The 16371-nt window shown below is 43.2% G+C and overlaps 1 protein-coding gene across 1 annotated transcript; it reads right to left on the reverse strand.

Moving 5' to 3' along the window:
* Nucleotides 1-1691: 1691 nt before the first annotated feature.
* On the reverse strand, nt 1692-9769 carry draxina (dorsal inhibitory axon guidance protein a). Its single transcript, XM_030052092.1, has 6 exons — nt 9283-9769; nt 7901-8118; nt 4924-5035; nt 4014-4106; nt 3396-3485; nt 1692-2734 (listed from the first exon to the last, which is right to left on the reverse strand). The coding sequence occupies exons 1-6, from the start codon at nt 9767-9769 to the stop codon at nt 2622-2624; spliced, it is 1113 nt and encodes a 370-aa protein (XP_029907952.1). The 3' UTR covers nt 1692-2621.
* Nucleotides 9770-16371: the final 6602 nt, after the last annotated feature.

Raw genomic sequence — 16371 nt, forward strand, 5'->3', positions numbered from 1 at the left:
TTTTTGCCCTGCTGGCAGGTGGAGCCTAAGGATGACTGTGTCCACCTGTCCATCCCATATTGTAGTCCAAGGCAACACTTTGCTCAGCACATTCATGCTGCCCATAAGATGAACCCAGTCAAATTTTGGCTTGTACACGATCTAAAAATCTTTTGGGTTCAGTTGGATTACCATGAAATCTGGTGAGCACATACATGCTCCTCAGAAGATGACCCTGTCAGTTTTGGTGATTTTCTTCCTCTAGCGCTGCCCAAACACCAAAAGCTTTGCACAGAAGGTATCACAAAATCTAATCAGTGTGTGCTTGCATGATAATTGTATTTGAGTGCATTCATACTCCCCAGTCGAAGAGTCCTCTTGAATGCAGTGACCTTATGACCTTTTCTCTAGTGCCACCCTCTGTCCAAACATTTGACTTGTACTCAACAATTCCAAGTAATTGGTTGAGGGTGCTCATGCTTCACAGATAATGAAAACCCTCAATCCAGGTGACCTCATGATCTTTCCTCAAGCACCACCTTCAGGCCACTATGTCAAATTGGTGATATTTGTTGAGTGCATTCATACGATCCAAAGATTCCTCACGATTTTGATGACTTTATGAATTTTCCTGTAGCACCAGGAGGCCTAAATGCCAAATTTGATATCTCAAAATGTGTGGGGCAGTTTGCCACAAAATTTGGAAAGCACAGTCATGCTACCCAGAGGATGAACCCTGTCAAATGTGGCAACCTCATGACCTTACCTTTCTTTGATTCATTATGTTTAAACCATCTCAATGCAAAGCGCACAGTGAACCTCTTAGTTATAGATAATATTCCAAAAACTGTTCACACCAAAGAAAAGTGTATCTTGGTAAGTGTTTAATCATGAAAAAATGAGGCAGAAAAACACAATATATAGACAGAGTCCTGTTTAAGTATGGTATAAATAAAACATATATTAAGACATGTAAAAGGAAAGCCAAAGAAGCATCTTTGTTTATCATACTACCATAAGTACCTTAAAAGAGTAGTGGTATCAATAAAAAAGCCACTGGCAATCAGACAATTTGAACAAGGTTGTTTTTACAGTACAGGACACCTGACCCATTTCAAATAGCGTTCGCAAATAATACTCAGCATTTGTTTTATCTGCTTGGAATACTAGATCTTCCGGGTGCCAGACAGAAAAAATGATAGTTTACATAATCACAGGAAAGTAAATTAAATTTATTTTAGTTTTTGGCAACTTACATGGCACAATCAGATTTGTGCTGCAGCAGTAAAGCCCACCCATCTGGTACCCAAGGCACATTAAGCAAATCACCAAGAATTATTTGCAAACCCTATTTGGCTCAGGTCTGCAGGACACGGTCAGTCAGACAGGAGAGACACTCTGCACATTTCTTGTTTGAACACATGTACATATGATTATGTAGTGATGCTGGAGTGAACAAAGCCAAATTAATATTGATGTATGGGATCTATATGAGTTGATCGAGTGCTTAAAGATGGCAACTCGCTGGATTTGACCCACATGCAACATAAATGTGGACACTGTTTCCAGCTTAGTCGTCTGTGTTTTTCCTGTAAAGGCTGGAACACGTTAGAGGAATTTCAAATCTTAACCGATTTTAAAAATATGGGAGACCACAGACATAACGACAGCTTTAATGAATTTTAAATATTTTAATGGTATGTACGCACACATCAGATGAATCAGTCAAGACGCATGACCACACACTTGGTGCTTACACTAAACGATTTAGTGTAGATCTCATAGAGTCATAGAATAAAGTATTATGTAAATTAATTGAATATTTTTGTTTTGTTTCTTTCTAAGACACATTACATAGATGTAAGTTAAAAGTTAATGCATATGCTGAACTTCTGCAGCTTCTTTGCGTTAGCATTTGCATTTTAACTGACCTGTTACATCCAAAGCTGACGCAATTTCTGCCCAACTCTTCCTCGCCTGTCCTGTTGCGGCACGTCTCGCACGAGACACATACTGTTGCCGTAATTCTACAAGCTTGTGCTTTTCTACTGTCCACCTCGTTTCGAGACACATAAGTCCTGTCTGGTTGGTGATGATTCCTGGTTTATATCGATAGTCCGCTCGCTCTCATTTGCAATTAGGGGTTAACAGCTCAGATTTCAATCGCTCATGTTTTATATTTAGGATTTGGAGCCTACATTCCAGTCGGTAACATTAAGATTATGTCTGTAAACCCCTCACATTACAAGATCATCTGGGCGGATAACATGCTCAGACCGGCCTTGAATCAGTTGCACCCATGAATGTCGAGAGGGACCAGAATCTGCCCGATTATCCTCAAATCTGGGGCAGACTTTACAGACAGGACCAGATGACAGCATTTGCCTGCTTTGCATTGTGTGTGTGTATATCGTTTGTGTATACCGTTGAATTGGCATAGGTAATAAAGGCTGTGTATACCTTGGCATCGAGGTGAAAAACAAATGGGCTCAAACCAGCGAGCTGTCGCCTTTAAGTACTCGGTCCATTAGCGGTGTCACGTGATGTCTTGGCTGTGCTGTCTGTTATGTCAAAGTGGTCATGGGGTCATGTTTCCTGTTTTTCCTCCCTTTACCTCTCCCTCTTTCCCCTCCACCTCCTCCTCAGATGGTGATGAAGCCGCCTTGGTCACTGTTGGCTGACTCTGGCACCACACAGCGCCCCCTCCTCCTGGTCACACGCCGCTTCCGGTGGAATTTAGCATAGCAACGAAATCCTGCGAGGCAGTTGAATACATTAACCATTTATGTCGAGATACAGAAACAAAACATGAGTAAAACAGGTGAACTAGACGTATTTAATAGAATAGTTTCTCTTTTCAGAGCATATTTACATTAAAATAATTTACCTCTTAGAGTGTTAAAATCAACATGATGGACATGATTATGTAACTCCATACCCACCAGAATTAGTGGAACACTAAAACTTAGTTAGTTTTGAACATCTGCCCAGAGCCATATTGGTTTTGCGAGTGGACAAACATCTCTCTAGCCACTTGTAAAAATCACCACTTATTAACAGTGGAAAATTTGCTGTGCACCTCTGTGGGAGTTCAAAAGCGGTCAGCCAGCAACACTGGCCACTCGGGGGACCTCTGGTCACCACCACTCGCTCATTTTGCATGTTAAAACTTTGATCAAAAGAGTGCCATCTGGGGAAAAAAGGTGTATGACTAACTGCAGATCACAAGAGTAGTCAATGTTGGAAGCTGATTGCTATTGATCTCTTATAGCAGTATGATTGCAACAAGGTGCTACTTAGTTGAAAATTGCTTTAAGAAATGACTTATGTGCCATGATATGTTATATTGAGTGATGTTTGAATGAAATGGCCTATGCCACGTTGCTGTGTGGTATGACCCCGTTCTGCTCACTTACCCTCCTCACACATACAGTCATCATAGCATTTGTTGTTGAGGCCTCGGTTGTGAGGTTTACACTCGTGTTGTCTCAGGTCACAGCAAGAGCCTAAAGCAGGCAACCACATGGAATTCAACAGTGAACACATGTTGAATTGTCATATTAAACACTGGGGAACATCTTAATCAAGTTGCACTGAGAAGACACCTGTCTTATCAGTCTAAATCACAAAATGGGGCTGCAACAGAGGAAAGTGTGCTCTCATCTGAGACCCTGTACATTCGCTCCATTAGCCCGGATGAAATACTGATGTCAAGTGTGATCACCTCACAGGAAGTGACTAAATGAAACTTGTTTCTTAAACAGCAGAGCAAGAGCTCTGTCAAGAGAAAGCTGGACTGTAAGTTTTCTTTGGCGTGAAGCATCAGACCAGAGCGGCTGGTAGACTTCCTGATGTCACATTATAGGATTTCTGGATATTGAAGTTCCAACATCTTGCTGCCACTTGGAGTCAAGTTGCCTGATGTTGTTTTAAATAAATCAAAGTTAAATGTTGTTAGCGAGGAAAATAGTTCAATAACTCATTAATTTGTACTTTTGTTTCTGTCAGCAGAATGATGTATGATCCAGACTGACCTGGGAGACAGTCCAGGTGGTGGTCACATGGCTCGATGGTATCAGCATCCACAGTCACGTTGCCACTGCTAAGGTTCTTACTCCGCCTTTTGTCTGCAGCAGGCAAGAGACCAAAAAAAACAAATGATTCCTTTATGTGTGGTTTATAGCCCAGGCACTTACAGTATTTTAATGTGTGACGCCAGGGGTTCCAGGACTACTTCCACAGGTGAATCCTTGTTGAGAGTGGATGAGAAGTTCTGTAAATGAGTTAAACAATCTCTGACATAATTTCTCATGTCTGCATTGATCCGCTTTGAATTCCAGATGAGGGTTCCTCTCTCAGCGCCGTTCAGATGATATAATGCAGTGGCTTTCATGGTGAGGTCCAGGGACCCCTCAGGAGTCCTTGAGGGTACTTCAGAGGGTCCTCAGCAAATGACGACCAATTTAATTTCAATATCATTTAATTCACTTGAATATCTTACAATAAAAAAAAAAAAATAGTATGAGTAATTATTTTAATATTGTGTTTTAATCTCACCAGTTTGAATCTCTAAGCAGTTCAATACTTTACACAAATTAAAATCTATTTTCGTAATAGGGTCTTTAGGGCAAGATCACTTCAAAATTGGGGTCTAAAGCTTCATGGCAGTTATGTATGCTAATGTAACTTTATGTTTACTACACAGTAGGAAAGCTAGTGTCTGAGAAGGTCAAAGGCAGCTGCATATAAACAAGTTCCATTGTTTTCAGAATCCAAAAGCTGTGGGTTATAGTATTTCAACATAAAATGACAATGGCAATGACACATCAAATGATCTGATATAATTTGGGTCATTTCAGCTTGACTGGGATTATTTCCACCACTCACAGCTGTGACTGTGCTAGACTTTCCTGGACAGGTGAATGACGGCAGCGAAGCACTGACCTTTCTTCCTGGAGGGCGGCCAGGAGTCCACGGGTTTCATATCCTCATAGTCCGTCCAATCAAATAGCGCCATATCCAAAGTTGGCATCACATCTCCTTGTCCTTTTGCCTTCTGCAACAGGGGAAGATATTTTGCAACCTTACACCTTAAAACTGGCTTGTTGCATTTCAGTGAGAGCATTTACATCTGTGTAACATGTTGATGCTCATGTTACGCATCATCCTGCCTACAATATCCTATTTACTTATGTAGACAAGGACATTGGTGATCAGAATAAGACTACATGCATTAACAGTTAATCCCAAATTTAACACCATCAAGGATGTAAGTTAGCTGCTACTGTACATTGAACATACACCTGCAGTGTTGGGAAGATAAATGCCTTCTTTTTTTAATTATCTCTCCAAAATGAATGTCCTATTATTGCTGCTAAGAACAGCAGCAGAGGGGTGATATTGCTGTTTTTTTGTCAACTGTGCAGAGAAACACACTGAGGGTGTGAAACATGTTGGAGCCCCATAGTAACGAAGACCACTGAATGCAGCATTGAGCTTTACAGCTAATTGATTGGTAACAGAGAACATGACTCGCCTTGCATGGAATTCAAACATTTGTCACAGCGTTTGTATTTTTCATGCATATGCACATATTAACATACACACTGCAACATACAGTACATGCAAACATGCATACTCTAACACAGTGCTGTAACACATTACAACATGTTGGCCCGAACAGCGATCTGTAGTGACTCACTGTAAAACTTTTGAAAACATTCTTCTCATGCAGTTTTCCCTGTGTGTAATTTTCCATAAAGAGAGTTGGAGGCGAAAAAAAAGTTCTGGTGTCTACAGATTCCCTGGGCTGTTGATGTCAGTAGTTTGGCTGACTGGACTGATCTATAAATTCATATAGATGTGGGTGTAAGAAAAGCAAGAGTCTTATCAAAGTGAAACACTGCTTTAAGCCGTGTCGTTTTGATGAGACGTTGATGTCACCGCTGTAAAGCAAATTTCTAGAGAACCGCTCGGCCGTAACGTTCGGCGATAAAATCCATAAAAGTTTTACAGCTATGAATTCCCTCCAATAGAATAAACAAAATAATAACGCTGTAAAATATAATAAAGTCAGCAGATCTTGGAGAGGTCTCTCGGGGGGACCTGGGGAAAACCCTGTGAATCATCTATCATAAAATAAGGATCCATGTCAAGCTCATCATCGGCTTGGATCCATACTCGTTTCTATCGCCCTCACAAAGGATATGGAAACATCAATTAGATTAATTGCAACGGGCCACTCGCGCTTGGCTGCTCGTTTAACCATCTACAGGGGATCGAACATTAATTAAGAACGCTTGCAGTGTACCCGTGTCATTGAACCTTTAGGCCTGGGCGAGGCTATCACTTTTTTTCTACCACAGGCCAATAATATTTGACTGCTCTCTGAATAAAGACATGCACAGTCTCCTGGGCTGTCAGACAGCTGGTAATGGAATACCAAGCAGCCTGACGGTCCAGTCGACAGACATCATACAGGCTGGGAAACACACACAGCTACCGTGACTCATTGTGAAGTGTCAGATAAATGATTAAAATCTACATATATTGTAAATATTATTCTTGCACTCCTCTTTTTTTTCTGAAGAATGCATCGTCTGTTTTCTTTCTTTTTTTTTCTGGCAGTAAGAAACCTGAGATGGATACAGAGCGGGGATGATGTTGCACTGCTAATACATATACATCACGTATGGTTTCAGAGGCATGGATATAAACCACTGTTCTAGTGTCCTGTGCGGTGACGTCTTTTTCCATGGATTTTCTCTTGCAGAAGTCTGAGTTTCAGTCGGCAGTGCTGTTTTCTGTATCTGTCTGGCCATAATGGCTATCCCTGTTCATGCCAACTACCCAGTTCTTCTTCCTCTGCAGATTCCAAACTAACCCCTGTCTCTGCTTCCAGTAATGTAAAATGCATCAGTTCTTCTGTGCTATCAGGATTTTTCCCAAGAAACAACTACCGTCTGCTGTCTTTAGAACAGCATTTGCGTACCTGTGCATGTATATGTGTGTGTATGCCAACATACCTGTGTGACTGTTTCCCATATCAGTCAATAAGTGTCTGATGGAGGAAGCACTCTGTATCAATGTTTCACTGTATTGGTTTTAAAGTGAAATTTCGCTGTATCAGAGCGGGCTATTTCCTTGGAAATCTGGTTTTTAGGGGTTTCAGCTCCCACCCATGCTGTGGAATGTTTTCCAAGGAAACACACAGACTGAAGGCGAGAAACGAGTGGTTGGTAGAGCAGGGAGCTCTCCGTTAAAATATTCCTCCTTTTTGCACAATAATTGGGGACCTTCTTCTAGCCCTTCAGCTGTATGGAGGGGAAAGACTGGGAATGAGCTTAGTTTGCACTGTTTTTGAAACTTTTCCATACTGCTGAGCGAAATAAATCAGCGGAGATCAGTTGTGCACGTTTTCTGGTCATAAACCGTGTTTGGGAGCATTGCTTAAGTATCAAGGTGGGCAGGAGTGATAGTGATGCCCCACGCACTGCTACAGATTCTCCAGTACATGCACCCATACTATCTGACACAGAAAAGGATCCCCATGCAGTATACTGAATAAATATCTTTATTCGGCCAAGGTTTGTAATAAAGAGAGAAGGAGGCAGCCGTGCCACTGGACTCAGCTGTGCCATTTGTAGCCTGAAGGTATGCATGCTATTATACGCGGTCAAATCTATCATACACACTGTGACCAACCGCTACTGAGACTGGCCTACGCAATGATATTTTTCGCATGCACCGCTTTCAGGTTCACAACGAGAAGAGTGTCATTTCCGAGAGGAGCTATGAGGTTTGCAGTAGCATAACGGCTATAATGGGCCCCATTCTCACTCCATTCCTCCTGCACACTGGAATCACACTGAGACACGACAGACGCTGTCTTTAATAAGCACTCGGGTTCCGTTTGGGGTACCTGGGGCTTGGTTGAGGCTGGGGGCAGCGTTGGGGGATGCTCGTTCATCACCGTGGTAACCATGGAGGAGCCGGAGCCAAAGGCAGCGGCGATGGGGGAGGGTGGTTCACTGGGTGGGGTCATGCTGAGAGAGGGGGAGGCGACAGAGGAGGATGGAGCCTCCTCCAACAGATCCCTGTCCTTCAGCGCAGAGCTCAGTTCAGGCTCTGGAAGAAATGCTGGTGGGGGGAGGAAAGGAGACAGAGATGGTGTTATACCAGGCCTGAGTTTCTCTGACTGCAAAACTGTCTGACAAGGATACATCCAAATCATTTTGATATCAGATAAAGCAAGAAGTGGACACATTCTGAAATTCAAATATTAAAAAAAAAAAAAAAAAAAAAGAATTAAAATGGGGATGTTGGTGGCAAGAGAAGTTCATGTCTAACCTATTACATATAACTAAAAATGTAAACTCTGTCTTTAGTAAAATAAAACTGAAATTAAACAGAGCCAATCTAATCTAATACCCCTTTTCCCCAGAAACTTACCCTTACCACTCTTCCTTCTTCTTCCTTCTTTTTGCCCTTGGAATTGAGTTCCTGGACCTTAAAATGATCCCTGCAACCTAAGCAGCACTATTTGAATTCCTGGGAATTTTTGGGGTAGACTTTTAGCAACTCCCACCTCTCTCTCTGAAGATCTCTGGTCTAAATGTCTGATGCAAGGGGGCATCCCGGTGGCTCACCTGGTACCCCTTATCAAGGCTGTGTCCTTACTGCTGTCATGCCCTCTCTCTTCCCTGCCCTTCTTCTCTCTACACTTCACTCTACCGTCACTATCAAAAAAAGCAAAATGCCCCAAAAAATAAACTTAAAAAGTAGGATGATGCCGGCAGCGCAGTGTCACTCCTGCTGTTTTTAAGAACAGGAGGGAGGGACTGCAAAGTTTCAAGAGATTGCTCTACATGACTCTCCAAAACAAAATCAGCAAATGCAAAATCACAGCAACAGCAGTAAACACAATCACGAACACCATCATGAACATAACGATAGCTTGGACTGTTTTGCTGTTGTCAGTCGCATGCACAATGACTAGACACCTGCATCTTATTTGCCTTAATGTCACTGTTCTGGGGGTGTGGTAGACCACAAACACACAAGAGCTTGGAGTTCTCACTTTACCCTGACAGGACACCCAACTCTGGCCCCAGAACTTTTTGGTGTATATTAAGAAACCAAAGCAGTTTTTCTTCCACAACACACCTATGAAATATGCAAAGAAAAGTCAACGAGAGCTTTTGCTGTAGTTTGCTGCCTGTCCAGTACAGGAAAACACTGAACTCTCTGAGGCAATGTTCCCCAAAGAGGATCTCTGCATGCCTGGATCCTTTGACGGCTCACCTTTTCCATGCCGCAGTTTGTCCCGCCGCCCTCCATGTCTCCTGTGCTCTAAGTGATGTCCGTGGCCATTCCCATGTCCATGCCCCCTCCCCTTGCGTGTTCCCAGAGGGTGGTTATCCCGGACCTGGGACGGACCCTTCATGCCCATGCGAGCCCTGTCTCTCTCCCTGCCAGGGCCCATCTCCAGTCTCACCGGGCTCAGGCCCTCCAGGCCCGTCCCGTCATCCTCAGGCCTGGCCAGGGGATGCAGGGGCCTGTGGGAGAGCAGCCCAGTTCCGCCTTTGGCAACGCGGGCCCCCTGGCTCCCATGCCCTCCGCGGTCCCTGCCATAGCTGTGGCCCTGCCCAGGGTACTGCAGGGCATTGCTGCCACCTGCTGAGGTCTGTGCCTGTCTCCTCTTGCCGTGAGCGGCTCCAGGCTCGGCGCTGTGTGAAACTGCCAGGGTGGCAAACAGGAATGCCAGCAGCAGACTCCGGGAAAGAACCATTGTATGTAAAACACAGCACCACCTGCTGGGAAGAGAACGCACATTTCATCAGTGCACAAATTCTGCAGCATAGATGGACTGAAATAACATACGCTCGTGACAACCTAGATTTTAACAGAACTGATGATGCATTCATGCATAAGAATTAAGTGGGTATTTCTCTAGTGAACTAATTTGGAAGGATTATCTGAGTACATCTGAGACAAATATGTGAATCCCAAACTAATCTATTGTTTTTTTTCTACCTTTTAAACATTACAAAGTCCAAGTTGCCGCCGACTGTGAGCGCTGTTTTGAATTTTAGAACAGAAATATCTTTTATTAAATTGTCCTTCTATGACTTTTCCTTGACTTTGCTGTTTCTGCAATCCAGTGTTGTTGGGCTTTTAAAGCATATGCAAGTAAAAGAGGAGCTACTGCTATATTTAAGCCCCTCTATTGACAGCTTGTTAGCCTGCTCTTAAACCTCCAAAATTCATTGACCTTTCTAGCGTTAAATAAAAAGTCACGTCTCCTGGTATAAATATTTGATCATTTTAAAGCTAGCAGTGGGGCGATGCCTATAGGCTGCTTTGCTTACTAATTTTATCAATAGAAGTTCAGTAGCTTTTTCAACCAAAAGACACTTTTGATTATTTACTGTGTAAATCATGACAACAACCTCCATGCATAATTTACAGGAGGCCTATTTTATACGTTTTAAGTGAGCTACAAAAGCCACAAATTAGCAGGGGGTTAGCACATTTTCTCACCCCTGCTATCTTTCATTTCCCCGTGAAAACAAATCCACACAGAGCATTTTCTTCTGGAAAAACATCAGTCACATAAATTAGTGTAACTTCCCTCCAAGGGGCATCCCTCAGTTAGCTTTGAACCCTGGCCATTTAGATCAACAGCCACTATCTGGAGCGCAAGAGGACCTCAAGTGCACACGTCCTCTGCTCCACTGTTCCCTCGAGTTCTCTCTCATCCAAATCATCTTTATCCCCGGCCACCCTATCCGTGCAATCTCCCATTCCCTGTCCTCTGAATTCAGGCAGCATTCAACAGTCCCAGCAGTGATCATTACCAGCCTCTTGAGCAGGCGGGTCTATCTGAATTCAGAAGCTACGAGGAAGCGATAAAGAGATACAGAGACACTTGTGCTATTTTTTTTTTTTTTTTTTTTTTTTTTTTTTTTAAAGAAATGACTTCCCAGCTTCAGTCCAGTTCTCCTCAGTGTGAGATACTGCACTGCGCACATTCTCGAGCGCTGCTTATTCAGTGGTCTCGGGAGTCCTTAAACTGCACCTTTCATTACAAAAGTCAACATATCCGTGGGGTGTGACTTAACTGAAATATGAGGTTGGTTTTACTGCATTAACTCCCAATACCTTGTCCAAAGGTGAGTAAAACCAAGTATAAAAACCAAGGCGCTGGAGTGGAACCTTTTCCTCTTTATTCTAAACAGAGGTCTTAACAAAAGAGTTAGACGATGTGACAGCACTATTTGCATATAAACTGTGGTTTTAAACCGCAGGTTCGTTCAGTTTCATGAAAAAATCTACCTCTTTGAACTATAGCATTAACTACTGGCAAAAATCTTGTTTTCTAATTTGCAAGCTGTCTTATTTCTGTGCATTTATGCAGATATCCATTACTGTCACTAATATCTATTACTCAAGAAGATTCCAGAATTTAATAGTATAAACCACACTCGGTAGCCCAAAGCCCTCATCCTGGGGAATACCTTCACCCGAGCTCAAATGATGCAACACTGGCTCCTCTCATTTTAAAAACATCATGTCATGGAAGATGACAGGTTACAGGCTTGTCTCTAAATATGATGTGGTGTGTTTTGCCCTCCATTTTAATGGCCTGGGACAATCCATTGCCATAGAAACACAACACTATTACAGTGCTGTGGCGGGCGGCTCCATTGTGTTAAAAGACAGACGGCGGTGCAAGGCATACAGAAAATCAATGAAGGAGAAGTATTGAGCTGCTGGTGATGGTGATGGTGATGGTGTGTGTATGTGTGTGCGAGGGGGGGGGGTAGATAAGGTTTCCCCTCCTTCATCACGCTGACACACACACCGAGCTGAAAACACACACTCTGGGGTTTACAGTGGGTTATTTAGGTGTTTCTAAAAACAGGACAAAGGCGAGAGATTGTGTAGAGGAAGCTTGTGATGTCAGGGGAAATTTGCAGTGCTATTGCCGGCAGGGTCCTGCCTGTGGGATTAGAGACTGCTTTGGCTTGCCTCTGGGAGTTCGACCAGCTGTGCAGTTTGCAAACAAGAGTGCGAGGCTGGCTGCTGAGGTGAGACCTTTATCTCAAATGGCCCTTCAGAGTGTCAAGGGGGAGGGCAATCGGCCGTATCGCGCACAGTGTTTGGCCAGGATTAAGCTCTGTCTGTTTGACACATGAGGTGTGCCACTGCCGAGTGGCCTGGAAGTGGACCCCCTAACACAAAAGGGTGATTTAATAGGAGAACACCCATAGTTAACAGCTGGGTGGGGGGAGTGTTAGGGATGCAGGCTTGTCTGCAAGATCCCATTTCTTTAAGTCTAAATAAAGAACATGCCTCCCACTATTTTCCAAGCATAATTATGCTCCCTCACAATGATAAAGTGAATGTGAAGGAAAAAGGCAGATGACCGAAAATAAAAAGCGAGACGGAATCACCTAAAACGAACATGGAGATAATAACACAGAGACACCACAATTAACTGGCCCCACAAAAAAAAATGATTTTTCTTTCCCCACATAAAAGAGAGATGTGACGCCTCCATAGAAACAGAGCGGACTGTGTGTCAAACCCATCAACTGTAAGGCCTGAATAGACCTGTCATCTCAAAAGGGAAGGCAGGCGGTGATGGAGGGGCACCGAGCATCTCCGCACAGCAGTGCCCCCTTTTTCCTCTCTCAGACTTTCATGTGCTGCTAACAGGTGGTCCTTTGAGGAGACACAGGATGGGGATGATAATGGAGCACTCTGGGTGGCATTCCGGGTTTTAAGCACAGTCTCTTGTGTGTGATAAACAGCCTCCGCGAACAACACAGCCTCCTGCCAGAGCCTGTATTATACATCGCTGTGTGATGTAGGTAGGCCACAGCGGGGTGAGCATCTGCTACTGAGGCGATGGGAGGCCAAACGAATCATCCAGAACTGAACGGTTTCACTCCAAAATGAGATAATCAGCCATTTGAACAAAAACATGACAAAATTGATACTAATTGTGGTTTTTCAATTTTGGTGTGAAGCTCTTATCGCTGAAAGCATAGCAACAAGTTCATAGTTGGAAAAAGCAGAACTTCTTTACATTCTCGGCCATCTTTTCATTAGACGAATGAATGAGAAATGAGTGGTCCATTTTATTTTATTTTTTCCCAGATCAATATAAAAAGCTCCTTGAGATAGAGCTCTTCAGTTTACAGCACAGGGTTTTATTCCCATTGTGAGTGCGGTGGACTGAACCATGTGCCGTGATTACACACGGACCATCGACTAAGGTTGAGTTCAGTTCTCTTTCAGTTCGATCAACTTAATAAACGGCTCTTCTTTGAAACCCACACAGTGAAAAGGCAGTAGCATTGAAAGTAAGCTTACATTTTATTCAATTCATTGAGCTGCGAGTGAGCTGAGCACACACCCGCTGTGAATATTACCGACGACAGTGGACAGTAACAGCACACATTCCGGGTCTTCATTTATGAAAATGTTCTCCAGCTTTACATTTGATCGTTTCTTCCATTCATATGATACGCTATTAAACAAAATGAAATGCCTCGGGTAACAACAGCAGTTTGCCTCAGCTTGTAATATACCAACAGTAAAAATCAATGTTAATTCCTGATTCCGATGTGATGATACCTTTAACATTCACAACTTTGCAATAATAAGAAGAAGAATGCAGATGCAGGAATAATACATTACCTAATAATGGAAAGACAAGACAGGGAAAACTGATAAAGAAAAAAAAAACATTTTATTTCACGAATGATAGACCTACACACTTAGCCAGCTTAACATGTAGTAGCAAGTTGTTCATAAGGTTTAGGCACTCCGACTGCAAAAGTCTGGTCTCACTTTACCTTCAGTGTTGGACCTGAGAGAGGAGCTGTATTTACCAACAGCCAAGTGGCGAGGAAAAAATGTTGGCATTTCATGTTTCTGCAAACCAAGGATATGATGAAATGTCATGTCTTCAAGTTTTGTGATGTAGTTTAATGGGAGCGAAAAAACACTGGGTTCGGTGGTTGGTGGGGTGGCACTTGGTACAATCAACAGGACTTTGCCTCTCCAAACAAGCACTGGGTCACGCAAGAGCTGCGTTTATCTGCATTTATAGCTAACATCAGCTAGTTAATATTAGGAAATGTTAGCTAATGTGTCTTAACCTTAACCATGACCTTTTCGTAACTTTAACCATAATGACAAACCTTTCCCTACCATTAATAATTACCTTTTCTTAACCTTAACCATGACCCCAAGGCCTTTTCCTTACCTTAACCATGAAGACAAACCTTTCCCTAACCTTAATCATGACCTTTCCCTAACCTTAATCATGACCCCAAGGCCTTTTCCTTACCTTAACCGTGATGACAAACCTTTCCCTAACCTTAATCATGACCTTTTCCTAACCTTAACCATGACCTTTCCCTAACCTTAATCATGACCTTTTCCTAACCTTAACCAAACTAACAAAGCCAAAGAAAGTGCTAAAGGCATTAGTCATTAACCTTAGCTAGTCCATGAATGGTGACAGTCATGTGATGTTGATGCAGGCTCCACCACATTGGCTAAGTGGTTTAGAAATGTTGATATTTCAATGTATGTTGGTTTGTGGAAATGTAAAATAGCACCATTTTATTCCAGGCCTTCTGATCTGAGGGTATTCTGTTGAGTACAGAGATGCGTGTTCGGAAATGTAGGGTGGGGCACCGCTTCATAGGTGATCAACGTAATCCTAAAAGTGGTTCTAAATTTCATCGGAAGGCAGTGGAGAGAAGCTAAAATTGGGTTATTGTGGCCTGGGTTTAGGAGAAAGAGCAATGAGCTGTATGTGTGTGTGAGAGAGGCTTTTATAGCCACAGTGTACAGTGAGAAGCAGCGACCGGAGAGACATGAATCAGAGTGGGGTGAGATAAGTATGAAGTGATAGGTAATCTTGCGAGAGAGTGCAAAGGGAGCACCTTTGGAGGGCTGGATGATTAAGCTCTGATGAGATCACAGCCCTCTCTCCGCTCTATGATCAATCAGTCAGTCCCTTAAGCATGACGGGCCCCCGCGACACCCTTCATATCAAACTATACTTAACAGCGAGTGGACCGGACCCTGAGGCTGAGATGAGGAAGGTGAGCGGGGGAAAGCGGTGAGGCGGAGCGCGAGGCACCCCTGGCAGTAAACTGCTGCATGTGTGCATCTTTAACTTCACCTGCTGTGACACCAAACCTCCAGGAGCCATCTGTTCCTGTTGTATTATCTCTCATGGCAACCAGCATGGCCATAAGGATCCACCAAACAAAGGCTGCAGAAACAGACAGTGTAAGTGCTGGGCGGAGGCCACCTTCAATAAGTCTGATTTTTTTTTTTTTCCTGGCCACATGCAGAGATTTGAGGCCTGTTCTCTGGATTAATATCAGGATTACAACTGTAGCAGAGTGTTACCAACCACTTATCAGCCAGGCTTTAATTTGTATTCTATTTTATTACAGGCTGTCGCAAAGAGCCCAATGGGTCACTGTCTGGCTGTCTGGCTGCAGAGACACGGGCCAAATTTCTCTTCATCAAACATGCCTCACTGAAGAGCAGCTGAAGTACAGTCCTAACATTAGACAGACACAACAGATGACAAAATAAATGAGTAAACACACGAGCTCCCAAAACAATAAAAATATATTGCCTGGCACACAGTGATCCACTTATATTTCAATCCAGCCCCTGTGAAGTCAGACGCATTACGGTCCCGCCGCCCAAACTTCAAAGAGAAAACGCAGGGAAATTTCCTCTTTGTCATGAAGTAATAATGTTGAATATTTGATGCTTGAATACTTACTTTTATATCTCTCATCTGGGGTAAAATAGGTCTAGTTTGCGCCACCAAATTATCATAAATATCAGCTCAATAACAAGCACCCAAATTACAACGCGAGTTACCGCCTCTGCATAATAAACATCTCTGCCAAGCTGCAGTGAACACAATAAAACTTCATTTCCTCAAGGGCCAATACCACTGACTTCAGCAATATAAAAAGCTTCCTCTCCCAAAAGCCTCCGCAAATAATATTGGTGGGTTTCACACACTGACTAGGCGGGTGGGGGGAGTTTGCAGCTTGAGGTGTGTATTGGTTGGAGAGGCCCTGGAAGCAGCACAGGGTGATAAAAAAAAAAAAAAAAAAAAAAGAAAAAAAAGAAAGGAGCCATAAGGAAGGTCCATCTGTCAGCAAGTGAGCCGGAGCAGAGAGGGAGACATGAAATGATTCACTGGTTATTTGGTTGCAGGTACAACAGATGTGGGACGGGACCAGAACATTGTCACTGATGCACCGTACATCTCCAACATCCTGTGATGTGGCCCGCATCTCCCATCTGAGTGCACCCGGGCCCTCTCTCTCC

This window comes from Myripristis murdjan, chromosome 5 (assembly GCF_902150065.1).
Source record: "Myripristis murdjan chromosome 5, fMyrMur1.1, whole genome shotgun sequence".
Lineage (NCBI taxonomy): Eukaryota > Metazoa > Chordata > Actinopteri > Holocentriformes > Holocentridae > Myripristis > Myripristis murdjan.